Source organism: Epargyreus clarus, unplaced genomic scaffold (genome assembly GCF_041222505.1).
Source record: "Epargyreus clarus isolate Ecla_fem2 unplaced genomic scaffold, WU_Ecla_fem_2.2 ptg000024l, whole genome shotgun sequence".
Taxonomy (NCBI): domain Eukaryota; kingdom Metazoa; phylum Arthropoda; class Insecta; order Lepidoptera; family Hesperiidae; genus Epargyreus; species Epargyreus clarus.
Genome location: NW_027332231.1, coordinates 2,087,238 through 2,115,120, shown reverse-complemented (window position 1 = coordinate 2,115,120; position 27,883 = coordinate 2,087,238). Strand labels below are relative to the sequence as shown.

The window sequence follows — 27,883 nt, the reverse complement described above, 5'->3', positions numbered from 1 at the left end:
CAAATGTTTATTCATATGTAAATTAAACACTTCTTACATAACATGTGAAATCTTTCTGTTAAAATATTAATGTGGAGTACTGTCCATCCATTTTGTATAGTTATAAATATGTATTTAAAACTATTATAATATGTGATGTTAAGTGGTAACAACCAATTATAACACATATATATATATTTTTTCTGTATTATAGTAGTAGTAAATGGCGTAGAGTCCAGCTGATGGTAAGTAACTACTGCCACCGATAGACTTCTGTAATCAACCTCTAAATAAGATTTTTATCTACGATTGGGCCACAGATTTTTTTGTCACACCATTCAAATCTGCACACAGTGGTGCTTAACATTGTTATTATTAGTCAAATTAGGTGTGACGGTGATATATCTGAAGCCTAACTATGAAGGATTCTATCACAAAATATAGATTAGATGTTGCTTCGAAACCTTGAATAACTGCACTAACACGTTAACAAGCATGCAATTCCCTTGATTATAAATGGTCACAACGGCTTCATACATGCCTTACTTACAGATGGGCACCGATGCTTTCTTACCTCTAAGGATTTAGATAAAATGTATAATTTAAATATCTACTTGTATACTTAAGTCATAAATAATAGAGATAAAACAGCCTGAGATTATGTTTATTATGTACACTTGCTATTTCCATTCAAAATTTGTTTTCCGTTTTTATTTTTGATGTAATTCTGCTTGAAAAAATTGTAGAACATATAATACACGAATATAACATTGGGGAAGTATAAAACAGTGGTTCCGAGAGGTGCCGGGCAGCTTGGTAGGAAGACTTGGGCACTGTACACTATCATTATAGTAAACTGGATCTGAAAAAATAAAACACATTCTAATCCATAGTGATGCGGAGAATATATATTTTTTAACATTTTTTTTTCAGTATAATTTTAAGTATAGCCCAAAGAAAACAAGAATTTAATTTATTATGAGCACCAACTTCACCATTTACAGAGGTAATTGTTTCTTATTAATCATACCCTTTGCAATTGTTCTTCTACCTCACTCACAAAGATTGGTATTTCCTCTGAATGTAGAGTATTTGATCTTCATACCCTAATAGTAGGATCTTTTATTTTTTAACAAAAACATGTTGAGATATTTTTTTAGTTTGCTTTAAGATCACAAAACAATGTTTGGATATTTATCTTTTCGGGAATCTCAAACTCTGTACGGATAGCAAAAAAATTTTGCAAATAAAAATGCAGATGGATATGTTAACTACTGTACCAATCTCTCCTCTGAGGTCTTTCCTGAAGATCTATGCAAAATAATTTGCATTGTATAGAGGTTTTATTTTCGCTCTCAAATAATCTAGTTCGGCTCTATCGCAAGTATGAAATAAAATCCATAACAACCAGCCATTAATAACGTACCATTTGCATAATAGTGATCCATTTCTTGTATTTAATTAACGCCGATTTAACCGCGGGGCTTCCCTCCGACGACAGTAGGTAGTAACTGTACATGATCACGTGTACAGCATTGTTGATCATCGGGGAGAACGATGTTATGCCACCTGGGGGATTAGTTAATTGTTAATCTTTATAATTAACTGTAATGACAAGTAATAATATTTTTTTATTGTTATTAGTGTTTTTTTATAATATAGGAGTAGCAGACGAGCATGCAGTCCACCTGATGGTAAGTGGCTACTGCCGCCCATAGACATCTATAATCCTACCTGAGGTCGACCACAGATGCGCCGCTACCCTTGAGGACTAAGTTGGAATGCCTCGGAAAAGTACGTCTCCCTTACCACACCTTGTTAATTAGTAGTGTTAGCCGGACTTGATTGATATGTACATTGGGTTTTCACGTAGGGGTTCAGGGTATAAACATTAGACACGCGGTCTGATTTATCAGTTACACTGTTTTACGGACAAAAAAACATGTTAAGGAAAGGTCATTTACCTAATAGTTCTGCAAAAAACAAAAATGTCAAAGGACACAAGATTGCACACAAATCTACCAAACTCGCAGCGATCGTTAAAGCAAAAAGTTAAGAAACGTCGGGCTTATATTTGGATGGGTGACCGCTAGTGGCTATTCATGCACGTTAAGGCATCGGTCCCGATAATTATTGGATAATCATTAAACCCCCGAAGCCTTTAGTGTTGAAAATAGCATACATTGGCTATTAACCCGTACCTCCCTTACTAAGAAAAACTTAAACATTCAACGGCGTTCAACGGCTTCTACAAAGCAGTATTCATGAAGCGTCGGTGTCGCAGTCGATCTATAAAATGTCCTACCACCTTAATTAATATTTCAAGCTATAGAGAGGCACGACAGTGTCCTATCTGCATTGCAGTAAATATTATATACGCAGTATTCAGAGTAAAAGTAAAGAGTACAGATAATTAACGAAAAATAATTAAGGCGTCGATTCGAATGGAAATACAAATTTGATTTGATTAAAGATTTTATGATGATGATGATACTATGATGCCTTTCATATGTTTATGTTAACTATTCAATACACATAAAGCACTGCCCAAATACTCCTATAACATATTCCTAATTTAAGTACTTCGTCTAAATTGTGTAAGGGATGAATTCACTTTTCAGTTAATTATTTTGAAGCTTATGTTTTTTTTGTTTTTGTAATGTTTACTAGTATTCGATTTTAATTCATTTTACCATGATTTTATTAGCTTGATCTTTAAATATGTATCTGGTTATGTAACGGAGTTTTCGAACTCGATTTTCACCCACTTTAAATGGTGATATTAATTCCAAATTTTGAAGAACCCATAACAATACATGATTTTAATTATTTTGTCTTATTCTCATCAGGATCGTGAGGTTAACGATTAACGTTAACGGTTAACAATTTTCCTTTTGCAATTTTAGTGTGGGTTTTAGTTTTTTAAAGTATAATTTATTATTTATTATCATACACATCATAGCGTGACCTTTTGAGTATCACAGCATCCACAAAATCCAGCAACCCGAACTAATCTCGTAGGATTGATCATAAAATGCTAGTTATTGGTCGTTATATTCAGTTTACGACTAACGGAACTTTGTATGACTCTGATTCGAGGTTTCTAGGCAAACTCTGTATGAATAGATAAATAGATTTATGTCTTGTTAAAATATCGGTTTTTGGGTATAATCGTAGTGGTATTTGGCTTAATGGCTTTTGCCTTTAAAAGATTTTTTGTTTGTTCAAACATTCTGGGATTCTCAGGGTATTGTTACAGTTTTGTCTAGGGATCCTAGGTTAAGATTTTTGAGAGATAATAGTCTGTGTCGTTTCCCGTAAAGAGCACTGTCTTACGAGGAATTAAATAAAATAGTTATTTTGTAAATAATAATTAAATAAAATAATAATTTTAATAAATTTTAATGTATACGAAGATTGCAGCGTGGAGAATTTCACTGTTTAAAATTGTCAATATACTTGTAATTATAGTTTATTTGTATTAATGCATATAAATAAATAATATTTAAAGTAGTATTAACATAAATCCATTCGTCCATCCACACGTCAGTAACAGATATACCCCTAACAGCACTGTCTATTCACGTTTGTCTGAACGAGTGATTGTGGCAGTATACACAAACCTTCGCAGGAAAGCTCCATTGTCCATTTCCTGGATATAATCACTGTCGCCGCCTACGACATACGTCCGCAGAAAGGGGTGATTCTATTTTAGACAAACACCCCGTCATATAGGATGTCGTTAGCGAATGACAGAGTATGGTTAATTGATACAAATTGGCCAAGTGTGACTCGAATATACACACAGAGAGCCCTTGCCACCGTTTTTTTTAGTTTTTGTTATCGTAGCTGGTAAAGAACTACATGCATTTTGAAAATTTAAGGTGCCTGTTATAGAACTTTTATCTATTGAGCTTATAGTTAAACCTCTGGTAAATTGACATTACGGATGGACATCATTGGGTCCCTTTTTACCTGTTGGATACGGAACCCTAAAAAGAACCGGTTAAGTGATCGATGGACTGGACTTTATCATGACTTAGTATTTTCGTTTCGATTTTCTTGTAGGCTACAAGTCATGTCCTATATTACCCTTGTTCCACAACCTTTGTTCCACAACTTTTGGCTTAGTTTCGGATAAAGGGGAAGCTGGGCGAATCCTCGTGTATTTATTGTCACGGCCTTCCCTACTTACCTAACTGAATCAATACTAACCCTAAAAAAGAAAGGTCAATGTATTCAATTTGCACATGTGACACTGGGCATATTTCCATAATTCTTGACGACCCGCGTGGCGGAGCGATCGCCATACCGGTCTTATGCGCAAAAGATTTCGGGTTCACACCCAGCCAGTTTGAGTCAATTTGAGTATCTGGTCTGGGTCTGGGTGTTTGTGTATTCGTCTTTGTGTGTGACCATGGCTTCCACGACACAGGGAATCCTATTGTGGGGCTGAGGGTGCAGAAAGCGTCTTTGCCCGATTACAGTAAACAGAGCACACTTCTTTTTGATTCGTAAAAACTATTTTCAATATTCCGCACGAGAAGACTAGATAGATATACGAGTATTTATAAGCGACTTGTCAGTAACAGCCGGTATTGTTTTCATCAACAAACCTTTCCAGGCAGGCTTTCATAAAAGAAAGGCATTTTTCTAAGCACTATTCCTTTCCACTGACAGCACTGGCATAAAAGAATATATTTGTTACATTTCTCTGGTCTGGTTTTTAATTTTTATCTACTCTAATCAATTCCATGTTTTTTGTTATGTATTTATTTGAATGTCTTTTAATTTTATACTGTTCTTTTGATATAATGGTTATTTTATTGTTGATAATGTGACATGTCCACTTAAAATTAAAGTTTTGTCATAATTCGCTAATGAAAATAATTATTATACTTATAGTTATACTTCAATAATGCAGATATCGGAGAAATTTAATAGTCACAAAAGTAAGCAGTTCCGCTACTATTACTTAATTTCACCTGAAGAAATCTCTACTTCTAAAAATACTCATTACTATTTTATTGCTTTGTTATTTATTTCCACTTAATTACTTTAGAATACATGTTACATCATATACGATGATATTATAAAGTAACGTAGTAGCACACTAGACGCCTGTCCTGTGACGTCACTCGAATCATGGCATCCGTCATTACAATGACAGCGTTTTAAGCGCGAGTTTTGGAATTTAAACTTTAACATTATTTTTTATTGAAAATACTGCATATTTTCCGGAAATATTAATGTGGTGTGCTTATTATGTCATAAGGAATGGTATAAAGAAAAATCAAAATTCAGTCAAATAGCCTATTATTGTGATATTTTTGAGCAAATCTGGTGACTGACCCATATGCTGAATCCATACCCATAAGATTTATGTTATTTGTAACCTTACTTTGTAACAAAGTTGTCATGAGAATGTAAAAATTGCGAAAAAGATATCCTCGGCGTGTTTAGGCTTGTTGAGTTCATCTATATTAATTATTAACGAACAATTACTTTTAGTACAATTAAATAAAAGCCCCAAAATCCTATATTTCAAACTTATATTCATACAACGTGCAACTAAATAAAAATGAAAACAATTGGGCGGTAATCCGAATGCCGTCACGCGATCGGTGGCGTGACGGCTGAACCGAAACATGACTTCGCCTCATTACGACTGGCGTGTTGTAACATTTTTGGATTTGTGAGACAAATTAACTATTCTATAATATGCCGCTTATGTGTACTTTTATTTTAATATTGTACATTGTACCTTTAAATGTGGCGCAACTTATTTGAAAGTACCTTTGGTCTCGGGGTCAAAATCTACTTCATCGTCCTACGTCTACTACGTCGTGCGTATGATGGATTACATCTGATATTATGAATAATTGGTGTAAATTATGACTTAAGGGACGAATTTTGATCCACCAAATACCTGTCCTCATCTACTTTACAATTTACAACAAAAAGTATATCTTATCTTTATTAAAATATACCAAAATAAAATTCGGTATTGTGTAAAATATGTAAGAAAATCACATATACAGATAAACCTATTTGATGTCTATTATGGTGTCTTATAACTAATTTATCGGTTATTCCAGAAATACTGGATAGTAGATCTTAGGTGTACACGAGTTATCGCAAAGTAATTTCTAACGCTCTAGCCAAGCTGCCGGCCTTTGAAACAGGCAATAAAATTTGCACGATCCACACTGAAAGTACTCCTCTCTCTACAACGTGCTCAAGTATATTTGCTAGCTGTGAAAGACGACTACGAGATGAGTTTAGGCGAAACGTAACTTAGAAAAATGTGAAAGGACTTTTTACACGTCGAATGCGACAGCTAGGAAATTCACCAATTTAGTTTCTTCTATTAAAGCATCTTTATTTATTGAACCGTAATAGATCTTAGAAATTAATTACCACTTGCTTGAACGATGAATGAAAACATTGTGAGGAAACCGACATACCTGAGAAAACTAAAAAAAGTTTTCAAAGGTATGTGAAGTCTACCAATTCGCACTAGGCCAGTGCGGTGGACTATGGCTTAATCCTTCATTCATTCTGAGAGGAGATCTATACCCAGTAGTGGGATAGTAATGAGTCGATGAGGAATAGGTAGATAGTTCAAATTTTCGCAATGCATTTACTTCTATGGCTGTTACGATAACAAATACAAAAAAAAAACGAAAATTTGGTGGTGCCAATCAAACTCGCATACGGAGGGTGGTTGACACTTGGTCAATTATTATTGAATATATTGTTTAAGTATTACAAACTTTGATTTAACTTGCTTTGTAATTCTTATGAATGTGGTGATCTAATCTTGCAACTGAATTTTAAACCAGTGAACCTCAACCAATTGAGCTGAAATTTCCATACACGTATGAATTGCATGACCATGTATAATTAGATTGGTGACGTCATGCTAAATCCAATATAGCAAGTTTTTTTATGCAGATCCACTTTTCAAATCCTCTAATCCAGATTTGCACGTATGAGATTTGCTTTGGGCGCTTGTGGTAATTAGATCATAACGTGAAAACAATAAATATTAATTAAGTAGGATCTCATCATCAACCCATTACTGTCCTACTGCTTGGCACGGGTCTCCTCTCAGAATGAGACGGTTTATACCATAGTCCACAGCGCTGGCCAAGTGAATTGATAGACTTCATATAACTTTGAAAACTTTTTTTTAAGAATTCTCAGTTATGCCGGTTTCCTCACGATGTTTTCCTTCACCGTTTAAGCAAGTCATAATTAACTTTTAATGTAGCATTAAATTTATTGAAATATTTTTTCTGTTTAGAAATATTATGCACGGTCTGCCGCTGTAGCAAGCGTTTGTCATTGTCAGAAGCAATAACTGTTGCCACACTGCACAGTGTTCTCGAGTGTGTAACTGGAAAACCGGGGGGAAAAGCAACAAAGTTATTAATGGGAAGAAACGAAGAGAAATGCGCACTGGAAAATTACAAGTGAACACGTTTTAAGATGTCCATCATAGTTTGACTGCTAACGTCAGAGCCACACCTATTTCTACCGCTTACCACTGCCATAGACCGATTTTTAATTTGGTATTGAATTATTACAATCTTGCAAATCCTGCCACTGAATTTTAAACCAGTGAACTCTAATGAATTGAGCTGAAATTATCTGATACGTTTGAATTGGATAACCATGTTGATTAAATTAGTGACGTCATTCTAAATCCAATATGGCGGACCAGTTTTTATACAGATTACACTTTGAAATCCACTGCTTCTAGCAAATAGATCATAACGTGAAAACAATAAATATTAATTATGTAACATCTAAGTTAGAAAAACCTTTTCTGTTTAAAAATATTATGCACGGTCTGCCGCTGTAGCAAGCGTTTGTCATTGTCAGAAGCAATAACTGTTGCCACACTGCACAGTGTTCTCGAGTGTGTAACTGGAAAACCGGGGGGAAAAGCAACAAAGTTATTAATGGGAAGAAACGAAGAGAAATGCGCACTGGAAAATTACAAGTGAACACGTTTTAAGATGTCCATCATAGTTTGACTGCTAACGTCAGAGCCACACCTATTTCTCTATTATAGTAGTGTTGACCGATCTCTAATAGGTAAATCATATTGCACCGCCTACAGCAAATCCCAATGAAGTATAAGAAAGGAGATAAAGCTGGCTGGTTAGCCGGGGATGGTACCACAGCTAAACCTGTCTAGCGTAAAGAAAATCTGCGTTTCAGTAGAAGGTTGTGGATGTCGGTTGAGTTACATCTGAGGCGCCTCTGTTAGTCCTCGGGGTGCCAAAGAATCCGTAATAGCTTCATGTAGAATTCATTTTCTATATGGAATTGGTCACACTTATCCATAGGCGGCAGTGACCACTTGCCATCAGTCGACTTTACAGATGGATTATGTTAGGTGCTGCAATTGCATAAAACTTGAGTTTACGCGAAGTGTGGCATACACTTTGTTTTCTACTTTTCTAACGTAAGAAATAAGTAAAATGTAAGCAAACAAACTAGAAATTATGATTCAGAAAGTGAAAACCTTTGAGTCAGCGACACATTTGCCCTTATATTGCTTTTACGTCGCATTCACGCGACGTTTTAAAAGCTTTTAAAGTTTTTAATGTGTTTGTTCTTTGTGTATTTTTCAGTGGTGGCGGTGCCCTTGTTATGATAGGTTGAGTGGTGAAGGTGTTCTATTTACCTAGTCTACTGTTTGTATTCGCAATGGACCTTTAAGCCTCTCCCAGCAAATATATTAAATGCCCAGCAGTATAGCAAAAAAGTGTTGTAGCTATCTTCGAGAAAAAATCCTTTTAATTTAGAAGTAGCAAATGAGCATGCAGTCCACCTGATAGTAAGTCGCCATTGACACCCATGAACATGTTTCATCAAAAGATTAAAATTCTACCTAAGACAGACACTGACCCGTTACTACCCCTGGGAACTGGGTCAAAATAGCCCTCTTAAGTGCTATCCTACTGAAGTCGGCCACAATTGCACCGATACCTCTGAACACTAAGTTGAAATGCCTCATAAAAGTATGTGAATGTCTTCTTTACCACACCCTTCAAATAAGAACACAGCAGCGCTTAACACTGATGTATTAAGTCAGAAAGAGGTGTGGCAGTGGTACCGCCGAAGCCTAACCTTTAACTATTACCAGTACACTAATTATACAAACATAAACATATCTACGTTGCACGATCCCACAAAACAGTTAATCATTCGTTATTAGCCAATAAACCCAAATCGCCATAATCAAGCGTCGCGATACCTGTGCAAACAGACCGACGTACACACAAATAGAATTAGCTATATCGATCTAGCTAATACTGTGGTAATTATATCTGTGCATGTATAACTTGCTTAAATATGGATTGTATTTGAAAATGGTGAATTCTGTATACGTTTCTTCTGCACTATTTTATAGAACGAATGAGGGGTAAATAGGAATGATGTTATCTTGGATTACAACCTTTATTGATCTAAGTTATATATGAAAGTTTTTTTTTCGTATGTGTATCTACTTACCTATAATCTGAATATGATATCCAAATGATACTGAAATTCAACGGTGTATTAAAAAAAGAAAATCTTTTGTCTGCCTGTTTACCTCGTTGTCACGGGCATGGGATTAAGTAACGGATGAACCAATCTAGACGGTGTTTTCACTAAAGATATAGTATGTTTTTAGGAGTGGCATGGCGCTTATATATCGTTTTTGTGTTTGGAACGTACTTTGCAGATTTAACCATGTTACAAATTAATTATCACATACTAAACGGTGAAGGAAAATCGTTAGGAAACCTGTATACCTGAGTGATCTATAAAAAAAAACAAAAAAACTCAAGGGTATGTGATGTCTACCAATACGGACTTGGCCAGCACGGTGGACTATGGCCTAATCCTTCTCATTATGAGAGGAGACCCCCGCCCAGCAGTGGGACAGTAAAGGGTTGATGATGAATCACCATGTTTCAAAATATTTTTTACGTAACATAATAATATGAAAATACTGCTAAGATTTTTCTGCTCGTAAATCTCAACTGACTAATTATTTCGACCTTACAGTCTAAGGAAAGTAGGTTACGTTGACTTTGGCTTAATAAAGAGTTAAATAGAGAGCAGGGTTAAAGGTTTTATTTCCGTAAAAAGGTTTTATTGCGTAACAGTTCCCTTCTAAAGGCGCAAAAGACAATAGTCAAATAGCAGTGGTTCTCAACCTTACTTGCCTGAAGAAGGTAATTTTTTTCGGGCGGGATTGATTGGCGCGAACTGCAGCAATTGTTGGATTCATCTAAGTTGTGGGAGTGACATAGGTTATTTTTAATCTTTATTTAGTAATATTCATACATCTCTGATTTTTTATCTGTGTTTTGTAAACATAACTTATTTTTGAAATGCTTACTTAGGAACTTTAGTAATCGAATTGTGCTAAGTTGGTATAATATATCGGAGTATAATCAATCCATTGTTGTCCCATTCAAAGGTAGAAAAGTATCTTAATAGACACTTGGAGAATATTTTGGGGACTTCAAGGGTTCCATACAATGTTTTACACCTATTTTGGGGATAAGGGTTCCTCACAATATTCTACTCAGTTATTAAAGTTAATATTAATTATTAAGTTATCAACATTCATTCAAAGAGATCTTGGATTCGACATTGGATCTCAAATCCTTTGAGTAACATTTAGTATATCTTATAGTTGGATAACTTTACAACTAAGTTGAAAACCGCTAATCCGACTGATGGCTTCAAAATAAATTTCAATTGAGCTTCCGTCTCGAATGGCGAATGCTCCGGAAAGTTTTTTGTGGGGAAATTTATTTCCTTTAACTCCACTTTTCATTAGATGAAAGTTCGTGTAACATTACACGTCATTCTAATGTTACTTTTTTTTGTAATTTCACAATTTGAGAAGTCTACAATCACGCATAATCTCAATATTTAAATTGACTTAATTTTTCCCATTTTTTTAATGTATTTTTTTCAGGCAAACAGGTTTTTATTTTAACTGAAGCCTGTCTATTACGAGTACTATTGATAATAATAAAGATCAAGTTACAAGTACCTAATTAAACTTATATTATGCACCTACGCCTATAGTTTGCATATTTAAATAGACTCTGACTTTCGCTAGAACTACGTTTACGTGACGACTTTGCCCCATATACTTGTGTACTCAAACTCAACACGGCCCGGTACATTTTAATGAAAACCTCACCATGTTCAGTGGTAATATGAAAAGTTTATAATTACATTCGTTATAAAAATATAGAGATGAGTAATATAGAGAATATAGAGATGAGCTCTCGCCGTAGTTGCTGGATCTTTTAATCATACTACTCGCAACTAGTTTTTTAATCGAAGATGATTGAAGATTTACTGCTTGCGACGATGCTATTTTTATTATATTAAAGTACAAAGCGGGCATGCAGTCCACCTGATGGTAAATGGCTACTGCCGCCCATGGACATCTGTTATTAACCCCAGGACTGCTGTTGTTTATTAAATAAACCTTTTCAGGCAACGGAGAGCACAGAACAAACAATAAAAATAATAAAACTATGACATTATGTTTAGCATATTATCTTTGTGTAAAATTAAAAATGTTACATACATAGTGTACATTATCAGTTAAATATATTATTAAGTTTATAGAATAAGAATTATATTTATTACTTAGCAATTTATATATTGCAAAAAATGTTATGACGTGAAGTCAAAATAACTGTTGCGTTCCGTACCGTCAGGCTAGCTCAAATCTATACAACGGTGTATAACTACCTGCATTTTCGCGTATTTATTTTGATTTCTATAGAACCGTTCGTGTATTGATTTAATCTAGGACGGAAAGCTCAGACCTGGTAGGGATGGCGATGTAAATCGATCAATTAAAGAATCGGTGTTTTGAGCCAAAAAGATCGATTATTTTAATCGATCTCCAGTAATGGATCGAATGGTTAATCGATCTTTCATCGTAGAAGATCGAAAGTCGATCGTTTCTATGTTGTTTGAATGTGTTATAGACATTTTTTTGTTGACGCTGACGGAGTGCTAGTTTGGTCCTGATGACCTTCTTTTTTCGCTATGCTTTGTAGCTGAAAAGATCAAAGATCTATCTTAGGAGAATCGATTCTTTGGGCCTCGATTGTTTTGTGAGCCGATTTATTACACTTCGATTCAAGAATCGATCTTTTTCGGCATCCCTACCTGGTCTGTACAACCTTTATGTTGTGTTGGCGGCGTTATGTAATATTGGACAATAGGAACTTGTCTCGGCCGTTATGTAAAGCAGGATCTCACCAGCTCGATAGAGATTAAGTGAATATTCATAAGCGAAGTTTTAATTATGTTCTGCAAGGCAAGGGTCATAAATCTACACATATAAATGGGAGTTTATAGCTTCGTAAGTCCATAGTAAATTGTAAAAAATAGTAAGTCTAAAATAAACCATAAATGGTGGAAAATTAAGGACTACTTTTATGAAGGAAATATTTTTTTAACATTGAGGTTTTAAAAATTTACAAACTTAGTTTTTCTAATTTAAAATTAACATATATTTAAAAGCCTTTATTTATACCTATATCGATAACGAGTACATAATAATATGTGTAAAATATGTGTTAATTATATTATTATAAAAATATTTAAAGGTGGTAGAACCCTTTGTGGTTCGACTCCGGCGGCACCACCGCCGCACCTATTTCTACCTAATAACAGCAGTGTTAGGCGCTGCTGTGTTCCGGTTTGAAGGGTGTGGTAAGGGAGACAGACTTTTCCGAGGCGTTCCAGCTTAGTCCTCAGGGGTAGCGGCGCATCTGTGGCCGACCTCAGGTAGGAATATCTAATCCTATCTGGGGTTGATTACAGATGTCCATGGGCGGCAGTAGCCACATCAGGTGGACTGCATGCTCGTCTGCTATTCTTATTTTATAAAAAAAAAAAAAAATATATTAGGTATATAAATAGGTCAAGAATAGGGTAAAGGTTTTCCATGGGCGCATGGGACGGCCGTTAGGGGAACTATAAGAGTCATTGAGCTGGAAACTCATCATCGGCTATGTTGCTATTTAAAAAAAGCTACAAGGTGGATGTAGTAAAAGAAAAAACCTTTTATGGATGGATAAATTTGCATTAAGTTTTAAAATTTACTTTTTACTTTTGTATTTTACATTTTTTTGTTAGTACAGTACAGTTACTTACATCCATAATATTAAATCCAACTTGTTTTTACCCGCGGCCTTACTCGCGATCAGAGGTCGATGACAGTAGCTGTTTATATCTATCCCTCGGGAATAGTATATATTTTTTTTGGGATAAAGGACATAGGATACGTCCTTTTCTAGACCCCTGACAACATGTGTACAAAATTTCATGACAATCTGTTTCGTAGTTAAGACGGGAAAGCATAGCAAACAAACAGACATACTTTCGCATTTACTATAATAGTTCAGAATTTAACACAACCTCTTAAATCCTATTGTCAGATAGAATGCATGGTTTGTTATATCATGATTTTTTTCCAAAGCAAAATGCGATATAACGTCATAAAATCAATAGGAGCGTGGTTATTCGCGTTTCGCGTGCGGCGCCGCTGGTAACGTGCGACGTGGTCCCGACGCTCCAAATAAACCCCAATTGCCTAATTTGACGCTCAATTTACAAGGAAAAGGCAATTTTTCGCTCCACAACAACTGAGGAACTCCGAGTAAGCCTATTTTGTTCAGTTTATTTTTGCAAGTCGTTTTGCGCTTTTCATAAAATAAAAATATAGCTCAAATATAATTATAATACCTTTTCTGAAGGCAGTTAAGAAGATACCTTCGTAAATTGCACAGAATTACTGAATTATTTTTAATTTAATTATTACGATGATGATGATGTGTTACATTGTGGCCCCCAAGTTAAAATCAGCTTTAAATCATGATCTTCTTACATTACAGTTCTCAACAAAAAAAGATATTTGGAATTATTTTAGGATTTCCATGAACCAAATATTCATCTAAATTATACTTGGATATCTATTCTGGGTCTAGATGTTTGTGTACCCGTCTTTATGTGTGCATGGCACCCACTACACAGGTAACCTAGCTAGAATGGTGCTGCGAGTGTGGAAAACGTGTTTCAAAAATTGAAGGTAGTAGAACCTTATGTGGTTCAACTCCGGTGGCACCGCCGCCACACCTATTTCTGCCTAATAACAGCAGTGTTAGGCGCTGCTGTGTTCCGTTTTGAAGGGTGTGGTAAGGGAGACATACCTTTCCAAGGCGTCCTTAGCTTAGTCCTCAGGGGTAGCGGCGCATCTGTAGTCGACCTAAGGTAGGAATATCTAATCCTATCTGGGGTTGATAACAGATGTCCATGGGCGGCAGTAGCCACTTAACATCAGGTGGACTGCACGCTCGTCTGCTACTTCTGTATTATAAAAAAAATTAATAATAACAATACTGATTAATAAGTATGGCAACATATGACACAGCCAATTGATCTACCAACATAAGTTGTGGCAACGTTCATAATATCGTTGATTAATTCCCATGTCGCCGATCAATAAGCCAATTACGGCCATTAAGAGCACAGATTACATCATTACAGCGTGATTGATGCTCCAGAATCCAATAATGTAGTAATGACTCAGTTTGTCGTTATATAATAACGACAATTTTGCAAGCCACTGTGTAACGAGTTTAGTCTGATTTAGCGACCTCTGAGATTTAATATGAACGGAGTTTTTTTAAACAGATGTAAGGGAATTCGGTAATGGTGAAGGTTAGTGATTCGCGGCTCTAATTGTAATATGTCGACTAGCTGAAATACTCAAAATAATAAGCATGTTTTTGAGTTCAACAAGAAGACGTGAAAACTTTATAAATAAGGGAGAAACCCAACTCCTTATGTAATTATGAGTTATGACTGCCTTTCCTTACCTATAAACCAGTACGGCACCAACATTACTTTCATCAGAACATGGAATAGTAGAAGATCCGAAGCTAAGTCGAACTGGACCTAGCTGATAATAGAATGAAACTCATTTTATAACGAAATTAGTACATTGGGTAATACATTAAAAATGGGTTTGCTAAAAAAATCCTGGACAGGATAATTTTAATTATTTTTTAATTATCTTTAAATTACCCGCAAATTATATTTTCAAGGTGAAATTGCTGAAAATGTTTTTTTTTTAATTGCAACAAACATGAACGTAATAAATTAATATTATATAACATTGTATAAATTTGATCATGAATACGATCGGAGGTATGGGCTAAACGGAAGTTTATCCCTGATTTCATACATTTAAACTATATTGCATGCAACTCTTCATACCGTTCATTTTTTGGAAATGACACGATAATACTTATGAATACCTTATCTATATCGTTGACTATGTTCATAATCTTTGAACAGTACTTGATGGTATGGCGATAATTAAAAGTCTATATGTTGCAAAACGGATATCTACCGTCCTCATAAAAAATACTACACTTTCTACACTCATCGGTCAAGCTTAGGATTTCCTGTGTATTACTCACCATTACCTCCACATAGGGATGGCGATCTGAGATCGATTAATCAAAGAATCGATTTATTAATCGATCCCATCATCAATATCTCATTCTATAAAATGGAAATTACATATTTCGAAGTTGATTTAATATAAACAAATGTGTTATAGACATTTTTTGCAGACGAATACGTATTGCTGTGATTGTTTGGTCTTGAAGACCTTTTTTTCACTACCTTCGCCTCGGGATAGGTCGAAGATCAATATTTCGATCGATTTTTAGGCCTCTATATTTTCCTGAACCCATTTACCACACTTCGCTTTGAATCGATTCCAGAATCGAAGTTTTCCGAAAACAATCGCCATCCCTACCTCCACAAAGATTACGCACTGCGATTCAGAAAGGAAATCTTGAGTTCATCAGAGATCTGCTTGGGTCACTTATATAGAATCTGATTAAAAAGTTTTCGAAATAGATGTGATAGTTGTAATACACAAAAGTTGGTTCATACAGGATGAAGCCGTCGACACAGACCTTGGTGTGACGGATATTGGATGGAAGGAGAATGATGAGGATGTGAATAATTATGATAGGAAATTGTGGAGTATGGGAACATGTGAACTGAAAGTACGTTTATGGATCTTAGTACATGGTCTAACACTTTATTATAATGAACTATGTATTATGACAGTATGTACAACTGTACATAACTATGTACCGAATTTTATTTTTATAAGAGGAAAGAGAAGAAAAACATATTACTACAATCAAAAATTAACTATATTGACAACCTGTCGACTAATTTTATTACTCACGAGCTTTTGCCCGCGGCTTCGCTCGCGTTACGACGTAATATTTTCATCTCCTATTTTATCCCCTTGGGGTAGAATTGATCAAAATCCTTTCTTAGCGGATGCCTACGTCATAACATCTACCTGCATGCCAAATTTCAGCCCGATCCGTCCAGTGGTTTGGGCTGTGCGTTGATAGATCACTATGTCAGTCAGTATATAGAATCAATAATTATGCAATACCATTAAACCCCATTGTTGGGTGTTATAGTTATTGCAATTGCAAAATTATTGTAATTTCAATTTTGCTAACTCAAACGACTTAACTACATACTATTACATGACCTGTTTTAATTTTAATGACTTACCAATTATCTAGAGACACGCAAACAAAGTTAGTATTCAGAAACGATGGCACAAAAATATTAGACTTAGAAGCCAAGTAAGGATATCTGGGTAACTAAAATATCAGAGAATGTTTTTATTCATGAGATGTGGGCGGTTGTTAGGCCAGGAGAACCTTTTAGAGTATTAAACTTGAATGTACACATATAAACAGAGTTCGTGATATAAATCCAAGTTCAGATGAAGGTCAGATCAATTACTACATAGCTCGCGAAAACCCACGGATTTTAGATTTGAATAACGTACATTTGCAGTTTTATAAACTTGAAAGCCTTCTCATTACTTTAAGCGGGTCGTTTAGCGCTTTAACTTGAACGTTAGGTAGGAATGGTTTTACTTTTACGCGGCTTAAATGGTTCTCGAACTTAACTGAAAAACGGTGAATGTGATAAATAAAGTCATACTTTACAAGACACTTACTATGATGTCGTCAATACTATAACTAATTTGCTTGCTAAAGGGGGGGATAAGGGAATCTAGAAGTATGGCAGCTTCATGTATAGCAGTGTCATCTTATATAGAAAAATTATGAGGGTTTTCCTCATACATACTCGAGCCCTTTAAGTTCTCAAAGGTTTGTGAAGTCTATCACTTTTCATTTGGCCATTACAGTGGACTATGACCTATGTCCCTCTTACTTCCCGACCCGACCCCAACATTGGGACAGTAATAGACTCCTGATGACTTACTAAGAAAAGCCTGTGACCTTATAAGGGCTGTTACATGATTTAAAATCCCACAATGTAACAGACGCAATAATAACCACGAATATAATATACGAACAATACAATTACGACGAAAATGTCAAATGTTTTCACGTTATTCCTGTTTTATGGTTAGTGTGGCTGCTGAAATGTCAAGCTGGCGTGAATATCACGGTTATTAAGCTTCTACCGGAGCAAACTTCAGTGTTGATAATCCGCAATATGCCCCAAAATAGGATGACATGTTTCAACAAGCGTTTCTGGAAATATACCTATTATTTATCTTTGTAAATAAACTGGTGCGTTTCCTTCATTTTTTTAATTATAGTGTCGTGAGAAACTTTATAATGTTTTAACTTATTATATTTAATTCATATTGGTTTAGTACTTATTTGTGACATAATAGGTCTAGCGGAAATTCGTTATCATTTCGCTTTAGTTTGTAACCTTATGACCTTGTAAAGTTAAAAATAGCGTCACCTCCACTTTTAACTAATTTAAATATGCTGTGATGCACATACACGATATATTATCAAACATGGAGCATATTCAAATCGCGCTGTTTGATCTATTTGATATTATGAAGTTACATACCTCCTACATATTTAGTTCCAGCCCAGATTATGATCAGCGAGCTGATGTGATGGTATATATGTAGAAATGATGCTTGTCGGTCCTTCTTCCTCAAAATAAAGAAGACAGTTTCGCAAAGCTCCAACAGTTTCAAAATGATCGTCCACCAGAGAAACCGGAGCATTCTTAAAGGTTCTGGTCTAAGAGAGTACTCTGGCAGCATGCAACCGAAATGGTACGTAGTTGTCCATCCCGAAGTCATAATCTGGAATAAGATAGATAATTTATTTGCAACTGATGAATAAGGAGGGAAAAGAAAACAAGGAGCCTTGATGATAGATGTTATAAAAATGTTACAGGATATCTCAGGTATTTATGGGTAGTCGTAAAGTTCCGGGTTTTTAACCGAAGGAAATAATTTTGGGTTTACGATACGTTTACTTGTTTACCTATACAGAAGTGTCTATTACATCCCTTTAGTAAAAAAATGTTCCTGTTTTTTCCACAAATTGCCATTATTGTTCTTTTCCCGCTTTTCAGTTTAACGGAGCGTAACATTTTATCTGAACTTGAAAGCCTTCCATTCCAGAGAGGAAAATATTTTCAAGAGGTAAAACGCAAATCTAACAAGTATTGAAAGCTCTTCAACAAACTTGTTGTGAGTACTCACAATTGTCCGCGCTCCGGATTTTCGATAACAATTCGTCTCTTGATTTTTATTCTTTTCATTTGATTTGTTTATTTAGTTTTTTGTCAGCTTGTTTTATAGTCTTGATGTTACTACAATGCCTCTTACGATACTAAATAGTTTGGTAACAGCCGTTTTTCTTTAAATCATCTTGCGTAATAAATATATGATTATGATTGATCATGTGAAATTTATCTTATGTATTAGTGGTATGTCCAATTGTCCATGGGCTACATGATTTCATAATATCAATCTCACAGTAGACCCTTTACTGCTTATACTACATCGCTTTAAGAATTCAACGAGGCAGATAAATTTCTTTTCAAGATGATAAAGCATTTTTAATTTTGTATAAGTAAAGATTATGATGTAATAAATCGAATAGGGCTTAAATTGATACGATCTTAAGATCGCCTTGACCACTACGGCTAAAATAAAATAATTATCCGTAGGTGAAACCCCATTATGTTATAGCCACAGTAAATTATGATGTTTGGGTCATCGGACTAATAGGGAAAGTTAAACCACGAAAACATATAAGATTGAGTGTGAATATTAAGTACGAGCAAAAGGCTAATCTTGATAAATTGTTTATAACTTTAACCGTCTATGCTAATGAGCTAATGTATGAGGAGCTGTGTGGTCTACTAATTGTGTGGTCTGTCATTCCGCATTGATCGAGTTTATTCAAATAAATTGTCATGCAGTTCGACTTTCTTTTTATATGGTAAAGCTTGAAACACTTGAAATGATCTAAATAAAATCAGGTAATTAAATTTAACTTAGCTATCAATCTATTACTTTTTAAAAGTCCATATTAAACAAAAGCCCTAGGGCCTAAAGATGTTATCCCATCCGAGTCTTTCAAACCAGCTAAAAGTAAAACAAAGTAACAAACTAATGTCGAACACGACCGAGATGTTTATAACGACCCAGCTAATTTTACCGCTGACCTTTACAGGAAGCCTCTTCGGTGAATAATTTAACGGAACCCAATTAATCTTCCACTGTTCTTAGTGAAATTTAGTCCGACACTTATTTTGTATTGGTTTCTGTTGTCAAAGCCGAAGTAACGCCTACGCGTGAAACGGAACGAAATTATGTAATGTTACGTTCTGGGAAGTGAATCCAATTTTGTTTCTTCGTCTAAAAAGGGCTTTGTTTCTTTTGAGTTTATTTGTTTTGGTAATTTTGGAAGTGCCGGTTTATTATTAATCGTCATTTGTTTGTAGTCAGACGTTATATTGGCATTTACGTTATTATTGAAGTTGTTTTCGTGGAATTGAATTTGTTACGCAAATATATGTTTTGGGGTTTCGTCTTTTTCCGTTCTCTCAATGAAATATTCTCTAGATGTTTTACTAAAACGCTTTTAGAATAAACTTTTCTCCCTCAAGGCAAATACATTTCAAGAGTATTAGCGGGCCTAAATACTCGAATTCTTAATTTTTACGGTCACAGTCGTGAGCGGCATTATGTATTCATTCTTCAAACAAGAACGTAAAGCCCTTATGAATTTTCATCACGAAGGCAAACACGGTTTTTTGTTATCGTCTTTAAAAGCCGTGAAGATTAGAAAATAGTGCTAGATGAAATAACAAAAAACTTTTTATTAGCGGACTGCGGAGGGTAATGTGTTTCGAGAGTATGTATATATCTCATTATATAGCATGTCCTCCATGCCCAAACGCCATGCCCAGTCAGGATATTTTGGTATTATTCTCTATTTCACAAACTTAAATTTATTGCGTTTTGGTAATTAAAGAAATTAGTCCAAATGATATTAAGCGATCGCTACTGCTTATAGATATTAATTTTCCTCAAACAGCACATATTTAAAACCAAAATGTTAATAAACTTTTACCGCAAAACTATTATATCAGGTTTTATATTACCACAATGCTTCCCATAACAGACGCTTTAGATTAAGTTGTTTTTTATTAACATGGAGTATAAGTTTATATAGTTGATACAAAATAAAGAAACATGGGCATGTATTAGATAAAATATGAACCATTACAAATTAGAAAGTGCAAAGGAAATTAATTAATTAATTATTCACAATCACATAAATCAAAAACAGCGACATTTCTCAGAGCCCAAATAATTGTAGCAGCAATAAAACTGTTAAAAGAAAACATCGGTGTTACACAATCGTCTTAATTTTATCCGCGTCCTGCACAAGGCGTTTCTTAATTGGTTCGTTCAAGCTTCGCGAGTTCCGTTCACAGAGCATTAGACAATAAACAAATCGAGTGCATTAAGACCGGCTGACGATAGCTTGGAAACTCACGTGACCGTTTTTTCCACGATTTAGTCTCAATTTTTGGTAGTTACTTGCCTTTAGTATAGGAGGTATAACGTTGTAGCAATCATTGTAATTTGATTCTGCTGGTGCCAGTGATATTTCTATTCTTTCCTTCTATCGGCAACTGTTGTGTTCTGGTTTGAAGTTGGGAGGTTATTTACTGAGGCATTCCAACTAAGTCGTCAAGGGTTCCACATAGACTATATTACTCGTTTGCTATCTTCCGTAAAAAGGCTTTTTATCGAAATGTGAGCAAATTGTCAGGATAACATACGTAACATTTATGATAATATTATTCTCTCGTTTTCTTATTAATATAATATTTTTATGTTGATAATAATGATAAATAGCATTCTGGAATGGTTGTTAATTTTAGGCATAAAGATTTTTTGTTACTAGCTGGCTTATGTCATCGTAACAGCAATGGCCGATATGATCTAGACATGTTTATTATACACGCTTCATTAGTAATTTGGTGGGATGTTTCTTAATCCTTTGTTCCATCATAGATCTTGATATAATAAGCGAATTCAACAGGTCGATGTAACTGAAATATTATATAAACGTGACGTGATTGATAACAATATTAAATTACTTTTATCCGCCTAATAGTCTTATTGATAATAGGAAATAGTTAAATCCGTTGAAAATGAATTAAATACGAGAGTTCAAGGCATAACTGCAATAACTGCCTAGCAATATCTTTTGTCTATACAATTTAAATTATATCAGACCCGCGTGACGGTGAGGTTACCAAACCGATCTGAAGTGCAACACGTTGTGGATTTAGGATCTAGATGTTTAATACTCCATCTTATGTGTTCATGGGATCGACACAAAGAATCCTAGTATGGAGCTATGAAGATTAAGAGAAAGAAATAGTATGGTTTGACAGGTAAGGTATCACCACCACGACAAGTAACTTACGTTCTGGAGGAAAACTGTAGATGGTGGATGCCGGCTGACATACTTATGGGGCTATCATGGTAGTCCTCAGAGTGGCATCGCATCTATGATCTGTTTCAGATATAATTCAGACAGGCGGCCGTTTACTACTTAAATCTCATAAAAACATAAAAAGCATGATACCGTCAATGATAAATTCTGAAGAAAATCTGATAACTATTTACCCCCCATGTCACAACAGCGTTGGCAATGATCTGCAGTATATTGTACCACTTGATTATGGTTCTCAGTTCATACGGTTTCCTATTCTTCATAAAAGCTGGTACAATCAGCTTTATTGTGACGAGGTAGCACGTGATGATTGTAGCGAGTGGCCACGGTGACGTCATCAAGAACCAATCCTTCACTCTATGATCTGTAACAGAAAAATATTTATCTCAGAAGTTGAATAACATAAGATCCAAAGACATTATCTTAAATCTGTACCTTTGACAAAAACGGTCTTCAGATCGTAAATAGATTTGTGCTACTAAATGTCAAAGGAACTGAGATATAAGCTAGATCAAACGATTACAGTGAACGGGTTTCACACTAAGTCGTTGTGAAACTACAAAATTGATGGTTATACCTCAATTATAATATGATTGGGCTCGTCAAAGTTGTTCTCTAAATAAATTTCAGTCACGATATTTGATGGATTGTTAGAAGCAAATATTGCACGGCATGGTGCAAATAGATTTTATTCTGATAATTTGGTTGCTTCATACTTTGTTTGCATGGAGTGCATATTTCTGACTTCTTTTAAGGAAAATGCGTTTACGAGCAGAGGAAACGCGTTTTGAAAAGCGTTAACGACGCTTATAGTACAAATCAGAATTCCATGTATTGTGACTCCCGTAAACGTAACGAGTGACACTCAAATCCAAATTAGAAGTCTGAATGCATAATTTAGATGCCTTGGTGATCATGGTATTGATCCCAACCATAATGAGATGCACATGCATAAAACTTCCCAATATGCTCTTGTTGAGAACTGACTACACATTAATACTAATTAACCATACGGTAGATTGAAGCAAATTCACGTAGGAAGACGCAAATCGTTTTGTATATGGCTTTAGTATATGAAGCAATTATGAAGGTAACTGTCACCAAGTGCATGTGTCATACTGAAAGTTTTGCGTAAAACGCTAAAGCAATATGCGAATAATTTGCGTAACGTGGTCGGTAATAGAGTTGAACTTTGGCTTCTGATCAGTATCTTGATGCATAACAGCTTGCGAATTGTTCTGCTCATGTTCTAATGTGACTAATGGCGGCGTGGCGCAAATGGGCGGGCAATTTTATCATGACATTATCTTTTTGTCGTTCATTTTTGTATGGACTTTACATTAGTTTTTGACACGTTTTGCGCAATAGGTATCTGATTTGCAATGGTATTTGTTCAAGGTAACATTCTTAACAGGAAAGCAATTAAAAAGACCTACTTTATTTATAGGCTTTTGCATACTTTCATAATTACAGCGCTGTCGTGGCGCAGTAAAATTATATTACTAGATTCTGGGATGAAGGTATGTAGAGAACTTAGATGTTTCATGTGGGTAATTACTTACGTATGTGGCTTTAATACATCGTTCAACTCTAACACTAGGTAGCCTTTATAAAGTAAGTTTAACTCCAGCATGCTACGAGTAGCTACTTGTAGCATCAGCGATTTGCGTTTTGGCGATTGCGTCGCTGCATCATTACGTTTTATTTTTTAGTGACTATACGTTGTGAACGCGGCGTCGTTTAAACGCGCGTTTTAGCAACTGCATTCATGGGGTGTCAATTTTTTAGTATTTCCTGGATCGCGCGTTCATTGGTAGCTGCGAATAGTACTTCAACGTATGCAGGTGTTACATCTGATTGCTGAATCTAGCTTCCGAAAAGCAGCTAAAACTAATTATGCTACTGGGGTTATTGAATTAAGTCCGTAGAAGAAATAAGGTTTTCCTCACTAAATACTAAAAGAACTTCCATTAACTCTAGCAAAAGAATAAGTCCTTATGATGACATGGATTAGATACCCTATTTTCGCACGACCTCCATATCGCAAAAAAGCGAAATAGACACAGCCTTAAAGTATGCGGAGTTTTTAATTATAAAAAGTGCTTATCTTGTCGTGATACATAAATCTCTAATTTTGAATGCCCTTAGTGGCACAATTACAGTGAGTGAACGGACTCCAGCCTTCATAGGTTGCGAAACCACCTATAACATTGTTGTCCTGATTTTAATACCACTTCTCAGCTCTTCAAAATTGTGGCCAATTATACTTTGGTCACGATATTTCAGAGGTTTCATATTCGTCTTAGTGTAGTCCTAAATTGTCCTTAAAGTGTGTATGCACTTGTTCTTTTAAAGTTAGGTAAATAATGTTTTAATGTGGCTACGATTTTGTTTAGAGTTGGAAGATCATGTCATACACATCAGTTCGTGGGTGCCAATGATAAGTTACTATCACGCGGTAATCATGCTCGTTAACTCCTATAGTATTATATAAAAAATATGTACCTAAGTAATATAGGAACAACTGAATATATTTTCCTTTTTTCTCAAATTCACATTTCTTGTCATACCAGTTGTGAGTCAATCTGTTGACTGACTCCTATTATGACGCTTAATATGAGTTTGTACGTTTTTACAAAAATGGTTGTTTTTTGTATTTGTTTACGTATTTGCCCATACATTTTCAATCAGCTCCCCTAGCGGACTATATCAAAACAGATACTAAGAGTACTGTCTGATGCTATATATAATAAGTCTAGGACCGTGAATATCTCACAAATGTTTTTATATAACAAAAATCTTTAAAAAGGACCCTTGAAAATTAATCCCCTTAAGGAGCTAACTTAGGCTTGTAACTAATAAAATCTGCTCGCGAGCCGAAAAAAATTGGCGTTTAGCCAGTATTAAAATAATTTTTCCGCAAGTATTCTTATTATTGTTATTGAACCTGTTTACGCAGAAAGCCCTTTTTTAAACATTGACGCAGTAAGTAGGTACGAGTACCTACATTATACCACCAATTTATTGGTTGTGTATGGTTCAAGTCTATGGCTCTCTTCAATGGTGAACCATACCCAACTTTAATATCCTAGACATTATTATCGTTAGATAGTGCCGTGGACGAGACTTTTTTATTTTATGACGAGACTGCAGGAGACCTGTGCCCAACATTGGGACATTGGGATTTGTCTATCATCATCATTAACCCATTATTGTCCTACTGCTGGGCACGGGTTTCCTCTCAGAGTAAGAACGATTAGGTCATAGACCACCTCGCTGGCCAAGTGCGTATAGGTAGACTTCACATATCTTTGAGCTTTTTTAATTCAAACTTTCAGGTGTGTTGGTTTCCTTACTATGTTTTCCTTCACTATTCAAGCAAGAAATAAATCATTTCTATTACGCACATAACTTTGAATAATCAGAGATGCCTTGGATTTGAACCGCGGACCCCTCGATGGAGAGGCCGAGTTTCTTAACCACTAGGCTATCACTGCTTTCTCTATCACCCTTTGATTAATTACGAAGATTCAAACAGAATATATATACAAATATATATGTGTGTGTACCTGTAGTTTACATATTTATATGATTGTAAATGCATTGCGGACAACGCGCCGTACATAATTTCAATGTATAATGTAGCAACGCGTACCGTTATCTAATGAAATTATCACTGCACCAATTTATAGATATGTGTAATATGCGAGATCTATCAATCTGATATATTTGGTATGGTGGTAATAAGTAAGTCTTAATTAATATTTCAAAGGTGTTACGTTTACTTAAAAGATAACACTTTTTATCTAATTTTGTTCTAAACTTATATTTATTGTAGTTTAATGAACCTCAATAATTGGTCAAGTGCAAGTCGAACTCGCACACAGATGGTTCCGTACTACCAACATTTTCATATATGTTTTTAATTTTAGTATTTGTTATTTCAGCAGCTCCTGAATTAAATACATTGTGAAAATTTGAACTGTCTACCTATTACGGTTCAATAGATAAAGCGAAAAACTTCGAGTAATAGCGGATTGTTGTATGGCGACCCCCATTTATTTTCAACTTTTTTATTTTTAGTATTTGTTGTTATTGGTTCCAGAGATAGGGTTCCGTTTTTACCTTTTGGGTACGGAACCCTAAAAATAATTAAATGAGTAATTTCAACATAACTGCAAATTTTGCCCGATTACAGAGGGTAATGTTTTACGTGTATGTCACATTCTATGGTACGTCCTGCAACCCAAACTACTTGACGGGTTTTAAAATAAGGTATCGTTGGGTTTATCTAAATTGTAGGAGTAACTTAGTCTATATTTTAAATCAGTCGAATACTTTTTTTTTTAATAATTCTCTTTGAAATTAAACTGTCTAAGTAGGTACATAAATCTGAAACTAGATACGAATCAGGTGTATTAGTTTGAATTGTTCAAATTATGCTAAAATGTTTTGTTAACATAACGATATACAGACACTTAAAATAAACATAAAAATCGCAGTCAAGCGCTTATCACAACAGTTATATGCTTGGGTATATAATAAAACAGATAAACGAAAGTATTATGGTTCATTTCGTTAATTATGTGCAAGTAGGTACATTACGCTTTCTACACTCACAGCCCCACACTAGGATTCCCTGTATCGTGGGTGCTATGGACACACACAGAGACAAATACACAAACACCCAGACTCAGAAACAGAAATCTAAATTCATAATTTAGAAATCTGTCTGGCCGGGGATCGAACCCGGGACCCTCTGCGCGACAGACCGGCATGTTGACCACTCCGCCACGCGGGTCGTCATTGCGCGAAGAAAAGGTATTTTTTATTATGAGAAGCATATATTATTATTTTTAGACGCTCATTCTATTAAAAGCACGGTTTTTAGGAAGGCGGATTGTATATCAAAAGAAAAAAACGCTTTTGAAAATGACGGATGAGAATGAGAACGATCTTACATATATTACTGTATTATCATAGTATAATATATTATATTTCATAGTATTTTACAACTTACAGTTGTACAATGTGTAGCGTTGTTTTCTGATTCTAAGGGTGTTGTAATGAAGTAGACGCATAAGCTTACAAAATGCTTACAAAAGACGTTCCTCTTGAAGTGTATGGGGTGACGACGCCTTTAAGATCAACCTAAAGTCTCCTGTCCTATTTGAGTTTTAAGTCTTTTAATTGCATTTTAAGGCATTTAAACCTTAATATAAGGTGGACGTGCAGTGATAGCCGAGTGGTTAAGGAACTTGGCCTCTCGTTCGAGGGGTCTGAGGTTCAAATCCCAGGAATCACCTCTGATTTTTCGAAGTTATGTGCGTATTACAAATTAATGATCACTTGCTTAAAACGGTGAAGGAAAACATCGTGAGGAAACCTGCATACCTGAAAAAATCTTTTAGAAAAAGTATTCAAAGGTATGTGAAGTCTACCAATACGCACTTGGCCAGCGCGGTGGACTAAGGCCTAATCCTCATTCTGACAGGAGACTCGTGCCCAGCAGTGGGACAGTAATGGGTTGATGACTGATAAGGTGGACTATTTTATTTACTGTTGTGATATAAAAATCTTTCCGAATTTCAAAAACACATAAAATGCCAAACGCCACAAACAATGTCCCTTCACCAAATTCCGTCCCCATTCCCGCAACATTTCGCAGAGTCACCATCGGTCAAACGCGGACCTTTCTAAACATTAGATAACCGCGACGAGGATGTTCCACAATGTACTAATTAAATTAATTACCAGCTCTCTCGTAGAACACCGTGTTGTAAGCTCTCAACGCCGCGTCCATTGTGGCGACAGCTGTCCACGTGACCGTTCCCGACGTAGTGGTGACCTCTGCACGAATGCAATAAATCAAATGGATGGAAATTGTATTCGTTCTGTCGTTAACAGGATGTTTTTATTACTTTATATGTGCATTGATTTACATGTTTTCCGCATTATTTAGGGTT

General features: G+C 35.3%; 3 protein-coding genes across 3 annotated transcripts in view; 1 reads left to right on the top strand and 2 right to left on the bottom strand.

Annotated features, from left to right (window-relative positions):
- The window catches only part of LOC140752145 (L-dopachrome tautomerase yellow-f-like), a 360,210-nt gene that overhangs the window by 266,089 nt on the left and 66,238 nt on the right, over positions 1–27,883 (bottom strand). The gene's annotated exons all lie outside the window — the stretch shown is intronic.
- LOC140752090 (oxysterol-binding protein-related protein 9) overlaps positions 1–27,883 on the top strand; it is an 87,746-nt gene that overhangs the window by 1,585 nt on the left and 58,278 nt on the right. The window lies entirely within an intron of this gene.
- On the bottom strand, positions 92–27,773 carry LOC140752372 (very long chain fatty acid elongase 7). Its single transcript, XM_073086645.1, has 5 exons — positions 27,672–27,773; positions 22,091–22,281; positions 17,986–18,229; positions 1,406–1,548; positions 92–841 (listed from the first exon to the last, which is right to left on the bottom strand). Exons 1-5 carry the CDS (start codon positions 27,718–27,720, stop codon positions 647–649), a joined length of 822 nt encoding a protein of 273 aa, XP_072942746.1. The 5' UTR covers positions 27,721–27,773; the 3' UTR covers positions 92–646.